This window comes from Equus asinus, chromosome 6 (genome assembly GCF_041296235.1).
Source record: "Equus asinus isolate D_3611 breed Donkey chromosome 6, EquAss-T2T_v2, whole genome shotgun sequence".
NCBI lineage: Eukaryota > Metazoa > Chordata > Mammalia > Perissodactyla > Equidae > Equus > Equus asinus.
In genome coordinates, this window is record NC_091795.1 from 76,783,474 (window position 1) to 76,800,272 (window position 16,799).

Sequence of the window (16,799 nt, forward strand, 5' to 3'; positions counted from 1 at the left end):
AAAGATTTTTAACAGTTAATGATTGAGAACTATTTGCGCAATTCTTATCAAGCATTTACGAGTCAATTGACTAGCTATGAATGCCTCAATTCTGCTTTATCACTGCACTCAGTGAAACAGGAACATTTCTCTCTGACAGCCATTGTAGGAGGCTGAATCCAGCCACAGGGTGGGGTTTCTTGGTAGCTCCACTTCCCCATGATGGCCCCTCATACTGGTCTAGCCCCCCCACCCTCATGTGTCCAAGGCCAGCTCAGCTCTGCACAAGGGCATGGAGGATGAGGGCCTGGACCTGAGAGAGGGCTGGGCTGCCTACTGCTTAATACCAGCCTCCCCTTTAGTTCTGAGGACGAGACGTCGTCATCTTGTCCGTCTCTGTGTTGTTCCCTCTTCCTCTCCACAGGATGACACTGCAGGACTTTAAAGCACATTTCATGCTTCTGGTCATCTGTAAACTGACCCCAGGCCTGCTGAGTCAGGAGGTGGGCCAGAAGTGGGCGTACACCATGAGGGAGGGGAGATGGGAGAAGGGGACTACGGCAGGTGGCCGGATGAAGTCGTCCCGAGGTGAGTGTGTGCACAGGAGCTGGGGCTATTGGGTCTAGAGTGGCAGCTTTTCCCGGCAAGGGTGGGGATGCAGGCAGAGCCACTGTGGATGGCTGTGCAGCTTGCGCCCTGCATGGGGCATCTGGCTGAGGGTGAGGGGCTCTGCTGGCTGAGCTGTGTGCGCTGGCCCTGGGCTGTGTCCATTGGGAATATGAGGCGCCTTTGGTCCTAATTTGCACAAAGGGGTAGAATTCTCAGTGAAGCTGCCAGCCTGTCAGGGCTGCATCTTTCCAGAGGGTGTCTTTTCCTGCTCAGCACCGGGAGGCCACAGGCATACCTGCATGGTAGAAGGGTGGGTTCAATCTTTCTTCGGTTACAGAACAAGGACATTTATGTACTGAAGTAACCACTCCTTAAAGGCAGGATTGAAATAGTATTTATATCATATATATCAGACCCTCCTTACCTAAGGTTTGGTAGAGAAACAAAATCAAGGACTCCCAGTCATCAGTTACAGGAGACAAACGTGTCTAAATTCTCAAAATGGAGCCATTTGGTGACTATAGCCCTTTCTCCACAAGGGAGGTACTGAGCGATCCCTTTGAAGGAAAGACCTGTGGGATATGGTCTCAGTGGTCAAGGCGCCCCTAGCTCTGGCTTCCCTTCCCCCCATAAAGTTCCCCCCAAAAGGCTGAAGCTGCCCATAAGCTAAGGCTTGGTCCCCGTTAAAATGCAGATCCCCCTGGGATCGTGGACACGTTCTCCTCAGTCAATTAGTACAGTCACTTACTGGGCAGCAGCGTTGATGGGGCATGGAGTCTGTGCCAGGCACCCTGCTGGGCAAAGGGCCTTAGTGGTGAGAGTCAGTCTCTGTGTGTGAGGTGGAAGAGGAGGGACGATGGGGCTGAGGTGGAGGAGCCCCCGACTCTGTCCAGATGGGCCGTTGGATGGGATTCCCAGGCAAGTGCCTGGTCTGTGCCCCTCTCAGTGATTTGGAGGGGGATGCTAGGGCAGCTGGGGACCTGTCTCACCTTGCTCTGTTCTGCCCCAGACACATTTTGGAAGAACCCACAGTTCCTGCTATCCGTCTGGAGGCCCCAGGAGGGCAAGAAGCTCCAGATGCCCTGCAGAGTGCTGGTGTCCCTGCTCCAGAAGCCCAGGCATAGGCACCGCAACCAGAAGCTTCACTTCGCCATCGGCTTCTATGTTTTTAGGGTAGGTGGGCCCCCAGGGCACACAGCCTTGTGTGGGGTCTCCAACCGTTACTCTTTCTCCCTGTTTCCTGTCCTCTTCATCATCCGTCTCTGTCCACGCACAGACCTGGGTACACATTCTGGTTCTGTCCTTTAAGAATATGTCATCTAGAACAAGCCACCTCTTTGCCCTTGAGCATCAGTTTTTTCATCTGTAAAATGGGGACGATGGCATTTATGCGAAGGGTAGAGTAAAAGAAGATCACGTGGCAGTGCTGATCCTTGTGCCCGACATATGGTCGGTACGATCAATATCGATGTCCTTTCCCTCTCCCAAGAAGCCAAGGGCTCCTTCTCTTACTCTTTTCCAGAATTCCTGGTGATGGATTAAAATGTCAGTGATTGGAACAGCAAGTCTTGTGGGAGGGAAGGGCCTCTCGCTAGAGTCTTCTTATGTATCGGCCTCCATTAGAGTTTGTGCTTGTGAAAGAGCTGGATTCACTGCCTAATGAGGTCTCTGTTTCTTGTTTTTCAGGTGAGCAAGGTGAGCTCCACACTGGACCAGCTGGCCCTGGTTTGGAGTGATGTCACATGTGGCCGAGCGGTTCGGTTTGACTGTAGCAGCCTTGTGTCAGGAGCTACGGGAATGTCTGACAACAATGCCAACTGCCTATGTGTGTGGAAGTAAAGAGCATCTGCTGTTCTTTTTTACCCAAGGATCCCAGGATATTTTTATGTATCTATAGGGAGGTCTCTAAGCCTGGTGTAGAACTGATAAATTTTGGAATTTATTTAACACCTACATACATACCTAGGGCCTATATTGAAGACTGTCACAGCACAGGAAAGATGATAAATCACAATCCTGCCTGAGTTCTGAAGCCCATAAGAAAATAGATCTACAACATATAGGACATCAGGAGATGATGCGACCCACCTCCTTGGGGACAAGGGACAAAGGCTTGAGAAAATGAGACAGAAATACAGACAGAGGACAAGAACAACCCTGTATTTCAGCTGCAGTGGCAGCCTGGAGAAATCAGTTAAGAAGGTCTGAGGGATCCCAGCCCCTGAATGGTGGCAGCTATTATTTTGTTTCCCGAGGAAACACGAATGGAAAGTTTAATTTTCCCAGATTGGACTGAGTTGAGTAGAAGGATTTTTATAAAGAAACCATTTTGCATTGGGTGTCTTAGGCCGGTTTTGTTTTTTCCTCCTCTGGGAACACTGAGTGCACACAAAGTTGCCTATTAATTTAAAAAGAAAAGGTTATTTATATCATGCCTATTTCTAAATAGAATTTAGGTCAACCTACAATAAAATTATAAACAGAACAATACTATATGCCAGTTACAAAATTTAAAAGGTAAGAAAGAAGTAATAAATGGATGAGGGATAGGTAAGCAGTTGACTTTACCAGGAAAACTAAACCTAGGACAGCTACGATGGCTGATTATAAAATTTAGTTCTGAGATTCCTAGTAGCCAAAGCAAAGATGGCAACAGGATGATTCCCTGGTTCTCATCATCTGATAAAAGAAAGCAGGCATCATCAGGAGATACATTTTGTCTCTCCAACCCTGAGTGGAATTCGTGAAATATGTCTTTATTTGGGTGGGGTGGATAATGTCTTTGTTAGCAGCTGTGTGTAAACTGGAGAGAGGATCCTCCATATGGACCTCCTCTCCCTCCACAGCCCTGAGTGAGAGCAAAGGGGAGAGGAAGAAAGAGAAAAATGGGAAAGAGGGGAAGATAAAAGAGGCAGAGAGAGAAAGGGAATATGAGATGACCATGTGTCTGGGCCATGTCAGAACCAGAGGCCTGATTCAGGTCCTCTGAGCTCTTGTCCAACTTCATTCTCCTTTATGAGGCTGTTTTCCCTGAGATGACCTGCAGCGTCTGGTTTATCTATATGTAGCTGTTATGATGTAGGTGGGAAGATGGTTGGTGGCCCATCTTTATCTGTGACCATAATCATGTCATAATCAACCTTGCAGTGGTATCACATACATGGAGGCAGCACCAAGAAGTGTCAAGAGCATGGGCATGGGAGCTCAGCTGCCCTGAATTCCAACCCTGGTTGGGACTCTTACCAGCTGGGTGACTTGGGGCAGGTGATCTAACTTGCCTGAGTCTCAGACCCTTAACTCTAAAATGGAAAGTGCAGACACAAGGACATTCCTCACAGATTTTGTATATGATGTTGTTTTTAGTGTAATGTCAAACCAGTTGACATGTTAATTCAGCCACATCTAGGGTTCCAGCAAAGGTGCCCATTCCCGAGAGGTTCTGTTCTTTTCTCTCCACTCCTCACTCCTTTATCCCGTCCTCCACTGGGGAAGGTAGGATTTGGCAAATCAGAGGGCACCTTAGTCCTGCTCCTGGCCGAGGGCCTCAGGCCTGGCCACAAGCTCTGGGTGATCACCTCAACTGGTGCCCTTCTGTCCTCACCCACAGGACTATGAAGACCAGAGGAGACTGCCTCGTGGGTTCTTCTGGAAAAATGCTCCTGTGAGTTGGCCTAAGGAGTTTCTCACAGAGAAAGAAGTGAGCCAGGAGCTGTGGCTGGAGCCAGGGACATACCTCATCGTGCCCTGCACATCTGAGGCCCGCCAGGAGTCCGAGTTCGTCCTCAGAGTCCTCTCCAGGAAGCACGTCTTTTAGTAAGGGCACGGGCCCCTCCCGGTTGGGCCAGGGGAGGCACAGAGGGTGAGGGGGAGGTGATGGAGCGCTGAGGCTCTGTGGCCAACACAGAAGAGAGACAGGGAGAGCAGGAGAGGAGGGCAGCTCGCTGCAGAGAGAACAGCCCTCAGCCCTTCTTCCTTCCCACTCTCCTTCCACTAACAAGTGAACGCTCTACCAGGCATTAGAGATAACAAGATAGAACGGGCCTCGCCCCTGCCCTCCAGAAGCCCAAGGTCTGGAAAGGACATGGACATACGAGCAGTTATTTATGTTATACTGTGCCCTGTGCAAGCATTTATCTGCACAAGATGTTAGAAGAGCATCAGGAAGGAGCATCTGGGCCAATCTTCCGTAGTCCTGGGGGAAGTAGAGCTGGCTTCAGGGAGGTGGTGATTCCCAAGAGATGTACAGGGGTTGTTCCAATGGGGGGATGCTGTCATCAACCAGCAGGCTCAGACACGCCTAGTGTTTGCAGGTGACCAGGATACACACCTCCCAGTCAAACTTACTATTTTGCCTATGACTGTTCTGACATGACAACCCTTCAATGCTTAGAATCCAGTTCTCATTTTTTTTCTCCATGTTTTGGTCACATGTCATCTGAGTTTATCTCAGGCCTCGCCGCCATGCCAGACTGCTGAGTCTTAAAATACGAGTAAGAGCAGGTAGATGAGGGTGGGGGAAGTAAAGGGCTTGCCAGGCAGAGGGCTGGGCACATGCAAAGGCATGTAGGTGAGAAACAGCACCAGGCACATGTGCCGTGCCACGTGACTGGGCTGTACCTTTCAAGGAGAAGCGAGTGTTGAGGCGTGAGAACTGGACATGCCCACATGGCCCATCAGCTAAGAAACTTGGAAGATGAGTTCTCAGGGCAGGGGTAATATTGGCCAAAATTTTCCCAAGATGCTCCCCAAGAGGTAATTCTGTCTTTTGTGTCCCCTCAGTGAAATTGGAAGCAATTCCAGTGCTGTGTTCTCTAAGGTGAGTTGTCAGGTGGAATTCCATGTGGCTGGGACTCTTACAAAGCCAGGATGAGGGGTTTCTCCCCTCACATTCAGGGGTCGGGGAGGAGGCCCGCAGGTCCTGTGGCACACATGCTGCATTATCTACTGTGCCCTAAGAGTACCCGGCTTCCGCTGCCTTTGCGCCAAGAGAACTGCCCTTCTGGTCAGGTCCTCATCATTGAGCGCCTAGAGCCCCAGCTGTATGAGTTACACCTTATTTTCTCCTGCTTCTCTCTACCTGGTGTTTCTTTGGCCCATTTCACTGCTCACTACCTCCCTAAAGTCAGCAAGAATTGGAGAAACAGAGGATGTGTGAATGCTGTAGTAGGAAATTTAAGACGGTGCTCAAGGTCAAATGTATGGATTCTGGAGGCCTGGGAGCCACGAGACATGTGTGCCCGAGAGTCGAGTTATCCAGGTGAATGACTTAAGTTTTTCTCTATCTGTTCCTACAGGAAACAGGAGACCAAAACAGAGGGCAGGATGAACTCTTCACCAAACTCTTTGAGAAGGTAAGTTGACCCGGCATGGTAGAGAGGTGGGCGGAGCAGGGGACAAAGGGGAGCATGTCATTCCACGGAGTTAGGGTTTGCATCTGCATGACACTGTATATAAAGTGGGATTTAAGGCCACTTAGTCCCCAACCTGCCACTTTCTAATCAGGTCCTCAAGTTTCTAGACACAAGTGGAGATATTGTCTCCAGAAGGCTCCCGTGGAATGCATGTCTGTTCTGGGAAGCTACATTGATTAGTTGTAGCAGAAGCAACTTTAATCTTTAATCTCTGAGAAAATGGAATGTAGCAGAGTTGAGAATCAGTATTAAGGGGGCAGGGGCATGGCAATGATAAACCCTGGGGTTCTGGGGGAGGGCCATCTGAGGGAAGCCCAGGGAGAGAAACCCCTTGGGTAGTCACCTGGAGCCGGGGTTGGAACTGGTAAGAGGGCGTTGGGGAAGAGGAGGACTTGGGGACACACACCTGGTCCCCTGGAGTTCTTCCTTGGGCTTCCCCAGATCAGGAGGCCAGCTGTGTGAGTGCAGGGCTCCGGAGGCCACTTTGTCCCTAACGTGTGGGACACAAAACCCATCTAGGAAGAGGGCAAGAAATGCACTGGAAATCTGGGGTCTGAGTGATGTCATTAAAACTGGAAGAGCATGAGCGTTAGTAATGCTCCCAATTTAATTCCCAACTTGCCTGCCCTCCCATCTTCTCTTGTGTTCACCCTGGTACTTTACTTAACGTAGCCAGAGAAGATATGTCAGCGTCTTACCTGTGTTGGATAGAAATATTTTCCTCCATGCCTGGGGTTCCAAACATTTTCTGCTGCAATCGTTTTACCAAATGAAGTCTCACAGAGAATCCCAATGTATATAAAACAGATAAAAAGTGTATATTATGAATATGTATTTGTTTGTAACTTCAAATTTATGACACTTGCATTTCATTAATATACTTTAAAGATAAATGTTAATGTAAAGAGCTGCTTCTGATGAACTCTAAAATTGAAATCCGGAGTCTCGGCTGAGGATATTTATTAAGAATAAAATTCAAACCAAATTTTTTGCTGAGCTTCTGAAGCATCTCTCTAGAACCTGGCTTGAGAACTGCTGCTTTCTATCAGTCTACTTCCTAGGAGTCCTATTCTGCTGGGGTGCTCTGGACTTGCCACTCAATTAAAAACTACTGTAAAAGTTCTTATGAAATCCCAGATTTAATGACATGTCTAGCCGCAGTCCTTATGTGAAACATAATGGTGTCACTGATGTCTGCTCAGAAGTGGCATATGTGCCCTGCTCAGCAGACGCTGGCGTGGACGGACGTCCCAACCCCTTTAGCTGCGGCCCTTCCGCATCTAACGAGCCTTCGATAACGATCATTTTCTCCTGCCGCTCTGCTTCCACTTCAGCATCCAGAAACAAATGCAGCTCAACGGCAGAAGATCCCAAACCACTTGACCTCGTCAAGTGAGTATTTCAGAGTCATCCTGTAGGACTCAGGGGACACAACTGTTCTGAACTCTGGGTCTGTTTCTCTTTCCCGCTGTGGGGCGTGTGAATTACTGCATGCTGGTCCCCAGAGCAGCTGTGTCTTACACAAGGGTGGGTCGTGTGGTCTGACAAGCAGTAAAGGAATTTATTTAGCTTGGAAATTAACTCTTTCTGCTTAGTTTTGGTGTAGAGATATATGGCAGTGAAAATGAAGCTTTCTGCTATTTTGATAATTTAAGGAGAACAGCTGAGTTCTTTTTTGCATATAAACTTCATATGGAAGAACTGCACCCATTTCCTCAATCTGGCAAAGAAATATTAAGTATTGACTAGCCCACCCAGGGAGCTTGCTGTTGAACTCATATTTAAATTGATCAACCTACAAACGTTTGAGAGGGGGGAGCACACCACCCAGGACAACTGCAAATGGGTAGTGCGGATGCCTTCATATGAAGCCTGGGATAAATTATTAGGAAAGCCTAAAGTCCATATAAAAATATTTTATATGTGTATTTTGAGTGAGAAGAACACGATTTCTCCAGGGAGGAAAATGAACTTCAAAATGAAAAAAGTAAACCAAACAATTAAAGGGTATTTCCATCTAAGATGTGTGATTGCTTCTCCTTTGTATGAAACCAAGACTTCAAACCCACACAAGTTACAGTCCAGAGTACTGTACAACTCCAGGGCTTGAAATAATTTCCTGATGGTTTCTCAAAGCCTAATTCAGATATTGTAAAAGAGCCAGAAGAGAAGCCTCTAGCAACCCCACCCCAAAATCATTCTAGAAAAATTATCCAGAAGAGGTGGCTTGTGCACATTTAAAAATTTTTAAAGGCCTTGCAAAATGGCTTTCCAAAGAATGTAGGGACAAATTACGTTCATTTAGTCCCATGAGACAGTTGCGGGATTGGTAGATCAGTGGATTTTGGTGAAATATTTGATAAAGTTTTCTATGATAAACGATGAAATGTGGGTTGAAAAGTAGTGATATGAGATATATTTACATGTCTTATCCCCATTCCCAAGAGTTATATAAATATAAAACAGGGAAAGAATTCTATGTTGTAGATGGGAGCCTAGATGACAGTCTTTGTGGCTTCTGCCCTTGGTGTCCCCCCTTCACTTCCTCAACTTTTATCAACGGCTCAGAAGACATGAAATGTAGGCTCATCAGACGTGCAGACGGTGCAAAACTGAGAGGAACCACTAACAGAATAGACAGCAGAATTGAAATCCAGAATGTTCACAAGCTCTGCCCAAACCAAAAAGATGAAATGGAGTCAGGATGGTAATTAAAAATGCCGTTTTGTTATTTTTTCAAAAATTGGTTGCACAAGTTCCTAATAGAAGAAACCTCATTTTTGTGGCAGTGTATGTGAAAGATATCTGCTTAATTTAGTTGACCTTGAGCTTAACATGAGCTTATTACATTTTGAGTTAATGTGAAATAAGCTAATTCAAATTCAGGCTGTATTTAATGGAAGCGTTTAGATTTGTGTTTTTGAAATTGTGTTTCAAGGGACAATAGAAACCCATAGGTTTTAGTAAGGAAATGGAAGGGGTTAGGTTCTGTGGTCAAGTGCACTTGGGAAACCCGACGTTAAACAAAATTTCAATGTTGGCTCCCCAGTACCTATCATATGCTAAGGTGCATGGGGAATGGAGAGAATGGTCTATAGATACAAAGCATTTCAAATTTATTTGAACTCAAAACCATTTCTTTGCAGAACATCTCCCTTGGAACATAATTTGGGAAATGCAGACTGAAAATTTTGCAAGTGATAGACCCATTGTACTCTGTTTAATCAAATTGCATCTGAAGGAGTGTGTTGCAGTCTGGGTCCCAGATTTTAGAGAGATACTGGCGAAGTGTAGGGTCTAGAAGAGGGTGATGGGGGTGTAGAGACCATGTCGTCTGGGGAATAGTTGGAGAAACATTTAGAGGGGACAGATACCTGTTTATGCTTTTCTGGACTAGTGAATGAATTTTACAGGAGGTTCCTTTGGAATTAAAATAAGAAGTTTCTCCTGACTTGAGCTATCCATCCATGGGAAAAAGTCAACACCCATGATCAATGGACCGTCTATCAAGACATCCGAGGAAAAAATCCCCTAATTTAAGTGGGAGCTTGAACAAGTTGATCTCTTCGATCTCGCTCAGATTTGGGAGTTCATAATTCTGCGATCCTGGCCCTTCCCAGATACATAGGGCTATGTCTACCTGACCCTATATGTAGGCAAAGCCAGGCTACCATCGATGTTCTCTGCAGGGTTTCACTGTGCTCCTGGCATGCAGGGATCACCACCAAATCTTCTCTCTCTCCACTGCCCTCTCACTCCTTCCTCCCCACATAAGTGATGGTTATCAGAACCTATGGCTGGTCTAGACAGCACTGCCTTGTCCTGTTCAGGGAAAGGCCATGTTGTGCCTTCCTGGGGCCAGCCCCCATACAGACTCTGTCTGTTCCTTTACAGGGATGGGGAGCACCCAGCTCCTCTTCAGTCTCAACACCTGCCAGGGGATCCTGGCCCTACTGGACATATCTTTTCAGGTCTGTGGAAAGATGCATGGTGCTGGTTGGAAGTTTCACCCTCAAGCCAGGCTGCCTGGCTTTGAATCCCAACCTCAGCGCTCACTAGAGGTATGATCTCGGGCAAGTCACTTAGCTTATTGTGCCTCCCAGTCCTCATCTGAGCATGGAGATGGCATTAATCCTAGTCCGGAGGGTCGGTGTGAGAATGCAAAGGGGATAACCCATGTAAAGTGCTAAGGGCAGAACTATCTTAGAATCCGTGATCTCTATTAGCTGTTAATAGCAATAACTTACTTCTTCATGGTTGGATGCGGCAGCCGCAGAGTGGTGGGTAGTAACAATTCTTCAGGTATACAAGAAGCTTTAACAAGAGATTCAGCACCCTAAGTTTTTCATTTGGTGACCAGGCAGTGCTGTCCCCACTTACAGTTCAGGAAACCAGAGCTCAAGAAGTTCAATGACATGGCGCAAACTCAGCTTTCCCTGTTCTCAGCCCTGCTATTTTTCTAGCAAAACCTCTGCCTTTCTAAAAGGATGATTTAATCAAAATTTGACTATCCATACAAAAGAGAGGCATAAAGAACGGATAATGTGAGGAGGGTTGCAAATGCACAAAACAGTGTTTGCAGGAACTTTGCAGTGTAGGACAGTGTAGGACGGTGGCCAGGTGTACAGGCATTGGAGCAGGTCCCAGCCTTGTCACCAGCTGTATGAACTTGGACAAGATCATACTCTCTTAGCCCTCATTTCATCATCCAAAGCAGGGGGAAGTTAATACCTACCTCACCTACTAGGGGAAAATGAAGTAACATAGTAAAGTGTGTAACTCAGTCCTGGGCCCACTGTAAGGGCTCAAATAGAGGTGGCATGTGGTGGTATTCTGACCCAGTATCTCTGATGCGGGGGTTTTTGGACATTGTCTAAAGGCCAAGCACTAACTTTTAACTTTTCATAAAAAGACTCTAAGAGGCATCCTTAGCCACCCTGTGCCTGACCCCTTCCATAAGTTGTTTTTAACAATAATGAAAAACAATTAGTTTTTTATTTAAATCACATCAAATTGGCCATGTCAAAATATCCTGCTTCATTAAATGGTAGCTGTTGCATCTCCATCATCAGCACTTCTTCTAGTGGGGCTGTGTTCTGACTCATTCCGTCCTTTCCTAACAAGGGTGAGGGAGCCCTGGCTGGACTGACCAGTCAGGAGAGGCCGATTAGGGATATCTGGCAGTGAATGGGGCCATCCACAAATTGCACACTGCTGTGTGGAGGACCAGTCACTGCCTCCAGAGGTGTGGATGAATCTCCCCTGGTGGCTTTGACCTTAACTTGCTATCAGCTTAAAGCATCAGGTACCATGTGTATCCAGGAATTCAGCGACCTGTGGAAGCAGCTGATGCTCTGTCAAGAATCAGTTTTGATCACATCTCCTTGCAAGATGTGTAGAAATGGCCATTCTGCAAAGTATGTGAGCTACTCATCTCTCTTTCAGCCCTTTATACCCAATCACTCACCTCGTCTTCTCTGAGCTATCTTCAGCGAGACCTCCTACTTTTTCTCCCAAACTCAGAGAGCATGTTGCAGTCGTCTCCTGGATTTCTAAAGCACACATCTGACCATGTGGCTTCCTTACTAAAAGGCTTTTGAGACTCCTCATGGCCTTCAGAGGAAGTCCCCTCTCCTTGTCATGACATTAGAGTCCTTCATAAATTGCCTTCTTCTGACTTCTCCAATCATTACTCACAACTCTCCTCTTTGTCTCCTGAGTCATAAATTTGGAAGCCCTTCAAAGTTTGGATAATGTGCTTAGATTAAGCACACTTACCTATGCCCACACTGTCTATCCCTTGTGACAAAAAGACTGCTCCCTCTCTCAGAAGCCTTAAGAAGAAATGGAAGAGGGGGTCTGATCCTGGCACGGACCCTCTGCTGTATTCTCGTCCTGGCAGCAGGCCCTGTTGGTGGAGCCTCACACACACAGCAGTCGCCTGCAGCATTAACAGTGGGGCGCAGAGGGGCTCAGCAGTGGGGCCTGGAAATGCCTGGTTTTCTCAGCCTTTGGTGTGGGTTCTTTACAGGAGGTTTTCCACAAGCAAGACAGTAGCCGGTCAGGATACCTGAAGTGGGCCCAGCTGCAGGCTGCCATGAGGGAGGCAGGTAGGCACAAGAGGGAGTTGGCGCTGCAGGACAGGAATGGGCAGGGAGAGGAGGCGGTGCGTGACATTCTGGAGTAATTCTAATGGGCAGTTACTCTCCCAGTTCAGAGGTCTAAACACGTAGATCTGCCAATAGCAGAAACATTTGTTATTAGGATCACTCTGATCATAGCTAACAGTTATTGAGGGTGGATATTTAATCTTCAGCAACACTCTCTTATAGTCCTCACTTCACAGAGGAAGAAATTGAAGCTCAGAGAAATGAAGTAACTTGCATGGGGTTTAAATTCAGGACTGCCAGGCTCCAGAGCAAATGCTGTTGAGCACTAACAGACGGCCTCCTGCCTCGGAGGCCAGGGACCCGCTCGAGAAACGATCCTCATGGCGGTTGCCTACAGGGGTGGGAATGGGGAGTGAAGAGAAAGTAAAATTAATGGACTAAAGAATTAAACAATTCACTATGAATCCCATAGAAGAAGATCCTCATGCCATCAGCATTCAGATCCCAGAAGTCGAGGGACAATTTAAGGTACTTCAAGTGGGAGGAGAGCTGGGTATGAGATCTCCAGCACCCACGTGGGAACCTGTGTTCAATGCAGGAATCGTGCCCAGCGATGATGTCTGCCAGCTGATGCTTATCCGCTACAGCGACCCTAGCCTCCAAATGGACTTTGTCAGCTTTGTCCACTTGATGCTGTGTGCCGAGAACATGGAGGGTGAGCTGGTAGGAAGGAGGGAGGGCCGGGGCTTCCTCTGCACTCCTCGTGGATTGCCCACTTGCCCCCAGTTCGAGCAGGAGAGAGGACTGCTGACATTGAAGAAACCACAGGCCAGGAAGCTATGGGGAATGCTGGCTCCGTGCCTGTGAAAGCTGGCTGCATAGATCCAAACTAATTTCTCCTCTGCCTGTTCCAGAGGCAAAGGTTTGATGCAGCTCACTTATGTTAAGTGTGGTCACATGTGGTTGCCCACAGGCTGAAATTGGGTTCCCAGGTGAGGGGACATATGGCAGGAACTAGTTCATAATGTTCCCAACACACATTAGCTGTGTTCCTTTCTGCTGCATCACAGATGTCTTTCAAAATTTAACCCAAGATTGGCAAAGGGATATACCTCCAGAAGCCAGAGGGAGGACTTTCTCCATGGGGTTGACTCCCATCATCTTAGGTAGAGACAGCCACTGCAGGTCCAGGCTCTTGTGAAGGAGAAGGGTTCTGGGGGCCCTCTGTTCTACTGAGTTTAGGGTGTAGCACTGCATTCATTATATGCATTCATTCATTCATATTTACTGAGCACTTACTCTGGGCCAGGCACATAGAAGGGAACAGGAGACTGACTCAGTGTACCCAAGAACTATGACCACAATAATGCCACGTGACAAATCCTCACAACTTCAGCACTGATGACAGCACTTATATAGCTCCCAAGTCACATGGCTGGGAGTCAGCAGTCTCGGCTGCTGTGGATCAGCTGGGGTTTTGCCAGGTACCTTCACTGAGTAAGCCCTGGCCAGGCTTGCTCTTCTCAGGACAATGGCAGAAGCACAGGAAAGTGGGATTCAATACTCAAGGTCTCTGAGACCAGGGCTCCCATCTGGTGCATCATGCCTTCCAACTCATTCTGTTGTCCAAAGTAAGTCACATGGCCAAGCCCACTTCCAACAGATGGGGAGCTAGCCTCCTCCTTTGTCGTGAGAATAACTTCAAAGTCACCTGCAGAGGGCATGGACACAGAGAGAGGTGAAGACCTGGGCGAGCAATGAACTCCAGCACAGGCAGTAATAGGAGAGCTGATCTGGATAGGGCCTTCCTGGAGGCCTTTCTGGAGGATGTGACATCGAAGTTGAAACCTCAAAGACAAGTAGGGGCCAGGCAGGCAGAGTGGAGAGTAGGAGAGGCCCAGCCTGGAAGGGACAGTGTCTGTGGTCCTGGCTAGAGTACAGAGAATGAAACTGGTTCAAGATGAGTCTGAAGAGAGTGGGGTCAGATCAGACAGGACTTACAGGCCAGAAATAAACCTCATGTCAAAGGCTGGCTTAGCCTTCCCAATATGGGCAGGGGTTCTAATCTTGTCTCTGTGCCCTCTTTCCAAATCTCATATAGTGCTTTGCATGTAGTAGTTGCTTGACAAATGTTTGTTGAATGAACAAGATAATATGCCCAGGAGAAGACAAATCCATGTCTGACATCAATTGTCTCTGGGCCTCAGCTTCCCTTATGTGTGAAATGAGTGGGCTGGGCTAGGTGGTCTCTAAGATTCTCTCTAGCTCTGACCATCTCTGGTTCCATGAGGAGGAGATCCTTTGGGCCATCCAAGGAGGTCCACAGGAATGGTGGACCAATTGTTGGAACTGTTGGAATTTCACTGTAGGGTTCTCTCTGATACCATTGGTAACTTCACCATTATCATCTTCATTGTCACCAGCATCACCATCATCATTCTGATGTAATTGGCCTGGGGAGTGGTCTCCCCAGAGGTCTCCTCCATGTGAGTTAGAGGGACCATTCATCACACCCACATAAAGCTGTCAGACAAATGGGCCCATTATTGTAAACATGTAAAATATGCTCTAATGGATTTTTGCTACCCAGTCAGTCCACACACCTGCACAATGCTGTCACAAGCATGCGAAATTGAATTCGTGGGGGAAAAAAATGCATTGAGAATTGAACACAGAATCAGCCTGCCTCTTGGCTGTCATCATTCACAGGCACCATGAGAAGTCGAGGCTGATTATATTTCAGGTTGATTTATACTTACTACCAGATGGTGTGGTTCCTCTGGCTAAACCATCCATTAACATCCTGTCTCCATGGCTTCTCAAGAGTGAGGGGGAGGAGACCCCAAGTCCAATGTCAGACTCTAAGATACGGTGAATGAGAAATGAAACATCCTTACCTGCATGTCAGGGCTGGATCTGAACTGACCATAATTTGCTTCTCCATTATGTCCAGTTGCTGATGATGACTCTACACTCCTGAGAAGGCTGGAGCCTTGTCTGCCCTCACTGAGGACTCTGCATATGGCCCCAGAGTGGTCTTTGGCTGACACCAACCCATGCCCAACCCACTTGTTGTTCTTCAGGACCATGTGTCCAGCCATCACCTCCTCAGCTGGGAAGATTTCTCTTCTGCAGATCTCCCCTTTGGATGGCCAGTGTGCAAAAAGGAAAGTAAAGATTGCCTTGGACTTGTTGAGACTAGCTCTCCTCCTTGTGGCCACAACCTTGTCACAGCAGAGATGTAACCTGACACGGCCTAAGCAATCTGACTCCAGAGTTGGTGTCTTAACCTCTATACAATACTCCCTCCACAGCTATCCAACTTAAATGACCTTAGATGTGCCAACTGTCATCACATTTGGGGTAATAGTCCAGGTTTCAAGATCTTAAGAGGGAATGATACGTCCTTAGACAATTGTGCCAGCAGCTGTAAGTTGGTAGAGGCATAAGCTAAGTTTCAACTGTTTGGGGGTGGGGTGGGAATATGCTGAGCTCAAGAACACAGAAAATAACAGAATTTTCAGGGCCCAGACAGGGTAGGCTGGCTCTGGCATCTGAGGTCGCTGGGTGGTCCTCTGCTGACAATATCTCCAAAGGATTGGATCTGAGGGGACCAGTGGATTTAAAACACCTGAGTTCTCAAAACACTTCCTGCATGTGACAGATGTCCGTCTGTTTACTTGACCTATAGACTATCAGATCCATTTCAAATCAGTCCAGAAACCCTCTGTGTACCTACTTCAAAGAAGAACAGCAAATCCAAGCTATATCGTGGAGTTAATCAGTAGATGGTCAGAATATCTGATTTTTTGAACTACCATCATGGCTCCCTTTTGTGGCATCCCTATCAATCCAGAGCCCAGGTGGGAAACCAGAACAAAGGCCGTTTCCCAAAGCCCATGAATTTTACTCATAGGTTAGCACCTCAGAGCCATTCATTAAAATTCTATTTTTCTAGATTTACCAACTATTCTAACAAACATGGATATCTGGTTTCCAAGTCTATAGCAGACAAAATGAGGAGGCTGAATGGTGGGCCCATTGCCAGAACTAAAGGAAACTTGAAGCCTGATGATAGATGGACACTGTAGAAGGAGGGAGCACTTTCAAAGCATGGCTTAAGGTATTTTATTTAGAAAAATCTTTGTGTATTCCAAATGATAAAGTGTAAAATGATATGCCATAAAGTGCCAGATACGTGAGGTATTACTGGTTTTATAAATGATAATCATGTATTTATAGTCATTTCAAAAGTTTTATGTCCATTTATTTATCAGTATCTCTGTTTTTAGATTCTGCCATTGTAAATATTTGTTTTAATTAAATAGTTATTGCTTTGACCCACGAAGGCAATTTTGGAGTTTCTTTGAGTAATGAGAAGATGGTACCATTTTCTTGTTCATGACACTTGGACTACAGTGTGATGGTTTTGAGTGGTGCAATGGGATCTATATCAAAAGTAATTGTCTGATAGAGCCCCGCTTCTGGTTTCCTGGTGGTCTGAACTGCCCTCCTATGTCACTTATGTGTTACCCTCCCTCCCCTGAGTCTATGTATCACTGTGGCAAATCGGATATACCCTGTGCCCTGCTGACCTCCACCCCTACTGATTTCCTCCATGCCCCCCAAAGGTGAGTACTAGAGATCAGGGGCAAAGCCATCTCCCACCGAAATATATTCCCCCCATCCT

At 47.0% G+C, this 16,799-nt stretch overlaps 1 protein-coding gene across 1 annotated transcript in view; it reads left to right on the forward strand.

Moving 5' to 3' along the window:
- The window catches only part of CAPN14 (calpain 14), a 35,171-nt gene extending 18,724 nt beyond the window's left edge, over positions 1–16,447 (forward strand). The window contains exons 10-21 of the mRNA XM_044772196.2: positions 404–567; positions 1,598–1,761; positions 2,275–2,283; positions 4,196–4,401; positions 5,368–5,404; positions 5,883–5,939; positions 7,334–7,391; positions 9,894–9,970; positions 11,292–11,355; positions 12,008–12,109; positions 12,708–12,824; positions 15,063–16,447. Coding sequence (XP_044628131.1) covers positions 404–567; positions 1,598–1,761; positions 2,275–2,283; positions 4,196–4,401; positions 5,368–5,404; positions 5,883–5,939; positions 7,334–7,391; positions 9,894–9,970; positions 11,292–11,355; positions 12,008–12,109; positions 12,708–12,824; positions 15,063–15,436 — 1,429 coding nt within the window. The 3' untranslated portion in view covers positions 15,437–16,447. The remainder of the gene's footprint in view (positions 1–403; positions 568–1,597; positions 1,762–2,274; positions 2,284–4,195; positions 4,402–5,367; positions 5,405–5,882; positions 5,940–7,333; positions 7,392–9,893; positions 9,971–11,291; positions 11,356–12,007; positions 12,110–12,707; positions 12,825–15,062) is intronic.
- The last annotated feature ends 352 nt before the right edge of the window (positions 16,448–16,799 follow it).